This window comes from Borostomias antarcticus (assembly GCF_949987555.1).
Source record: "Borostomias antarcticus genome assembly, contig: scaffold_63, whole genome shotgun sequence".
Lineage (NCBI taxonomy): Eukaryota > Metazoa > Chordata > Actinopteri > Stomiiformes > Stomiidae > Borostomias > Borostomias antarcticus.
This window is the reverse complement of record NW_028176448.1, coordinates 295,911-296,985: the sequence shown is the minus strand read 5'-3', so window position 1 is coordinate 296,985 and position 1,075 is coordinate 295,911. Positions and strand designations below refer to the sequence as shown.

The 1,075-nt window shown below is 43.9% G+C and overlaps 1 protein-coding gene across 1 annotated transcript; it reads left to right on the top strand.

The window, feature by feature from the left end:
• Positions 1-287: 287 nt before the first annotated feature.
• On the top strand, positions 288-716 carry LOC311328468 (outer membrane protein A-like; the record flags this gene model as incomplete). Its single annotated transcript, XM_084462434.1, has 1 exon — positions 288-716. The coding sequence occupies one exon, from the start codon at positions 288-290 to the stop codon at positions 714-716; it is 429 nt and encodes a 142-aa protein (XP_084318560.1).
• Positions 717-1,075: the final 359 nt, after the last annotated feature.

Below are 1,075 nucleotides of genomic sequence, written 5' to 3'. Positions count from 1 at the left end.
GCCGTCAAAAAACAGACTCCACGCCAGCGGTTGTCTTCTTTTCCCTTCTCACTACCGCAATGAAAAATCACATAACTATACTGTTTATAAATTCCTAATAAAGGGAATCAAAAAAACAATCAAACCATGGATGAAAATGTATCATGATAAGGCAACTAAGAATACCAGCCATTCTTACAGCAGCAGTCTTAATGGCAGGCTGTGGCATGATGAAAACCAGCAATGAAATGGTTTCTGGTGATTACAAATCCACCCCTAATTGGTCTGAATGTGCTGTGAAAGGCAAGATGGCTCTGGGCGTTCCCACTGCTCTTAGCAATCTAGCTGGCGGTGGTGCTGCTATGGTTACTGGTGCTATGGTTGCAGGCCTGCACTGCGCTATTGCTGATCAGACACCAAAGACGGTTCTATTTGATTTTGGTACTCATGATCTGGATATGAATGATCACATGATGCTGGATGCCGTTGTAGAGCTCATGGGTAAATCCAAGCGTATTGAACTGACTGGTTATACCTGCAACATAGGTACAGACCAAGTGAACCAAGATCTCTCTGAAAACCGGGTGCTGGCTGTTAAAGCGTACCTTATGCAGAAAGGCATTGAAGAGAGCCGCATCGCAGCCTGTGGTAAGGGTAAAAGAAACCATGTCGCAAGCAATGCTGAAGAAGAAACTCGCATGATGAACCGTCGTGTTGAAATGAAGATTTTTCGTTAATCTTCTCCATTAGTGACAGTTAACGCGGTTAGCACTCTTTGGAAAGGTACGGTGCTTCGGTACTTTTTGTATGTACAGGGATGTCCTGTATCTTGGTAATGCAGCAGTAATTTTTAGGGAATGGTACAGGGACATGCTGTATCCTGAACATACAGGAGCCATTTTCAGGTGGAATAAAGAATCTAAAGCGTCATTACCTACAGCAGATCCAGTGTACTGATAACGCTCTCTAGAGAATGATCTTTAGTCGCCATCATCAGATGAATGCACCCTTTTACCATTGCGTCAGCAACTTGAATCACAGGGGTCTCTGGCGATACTTCGAACACCATAGGCGTCATAACGTCATTCACCATTAC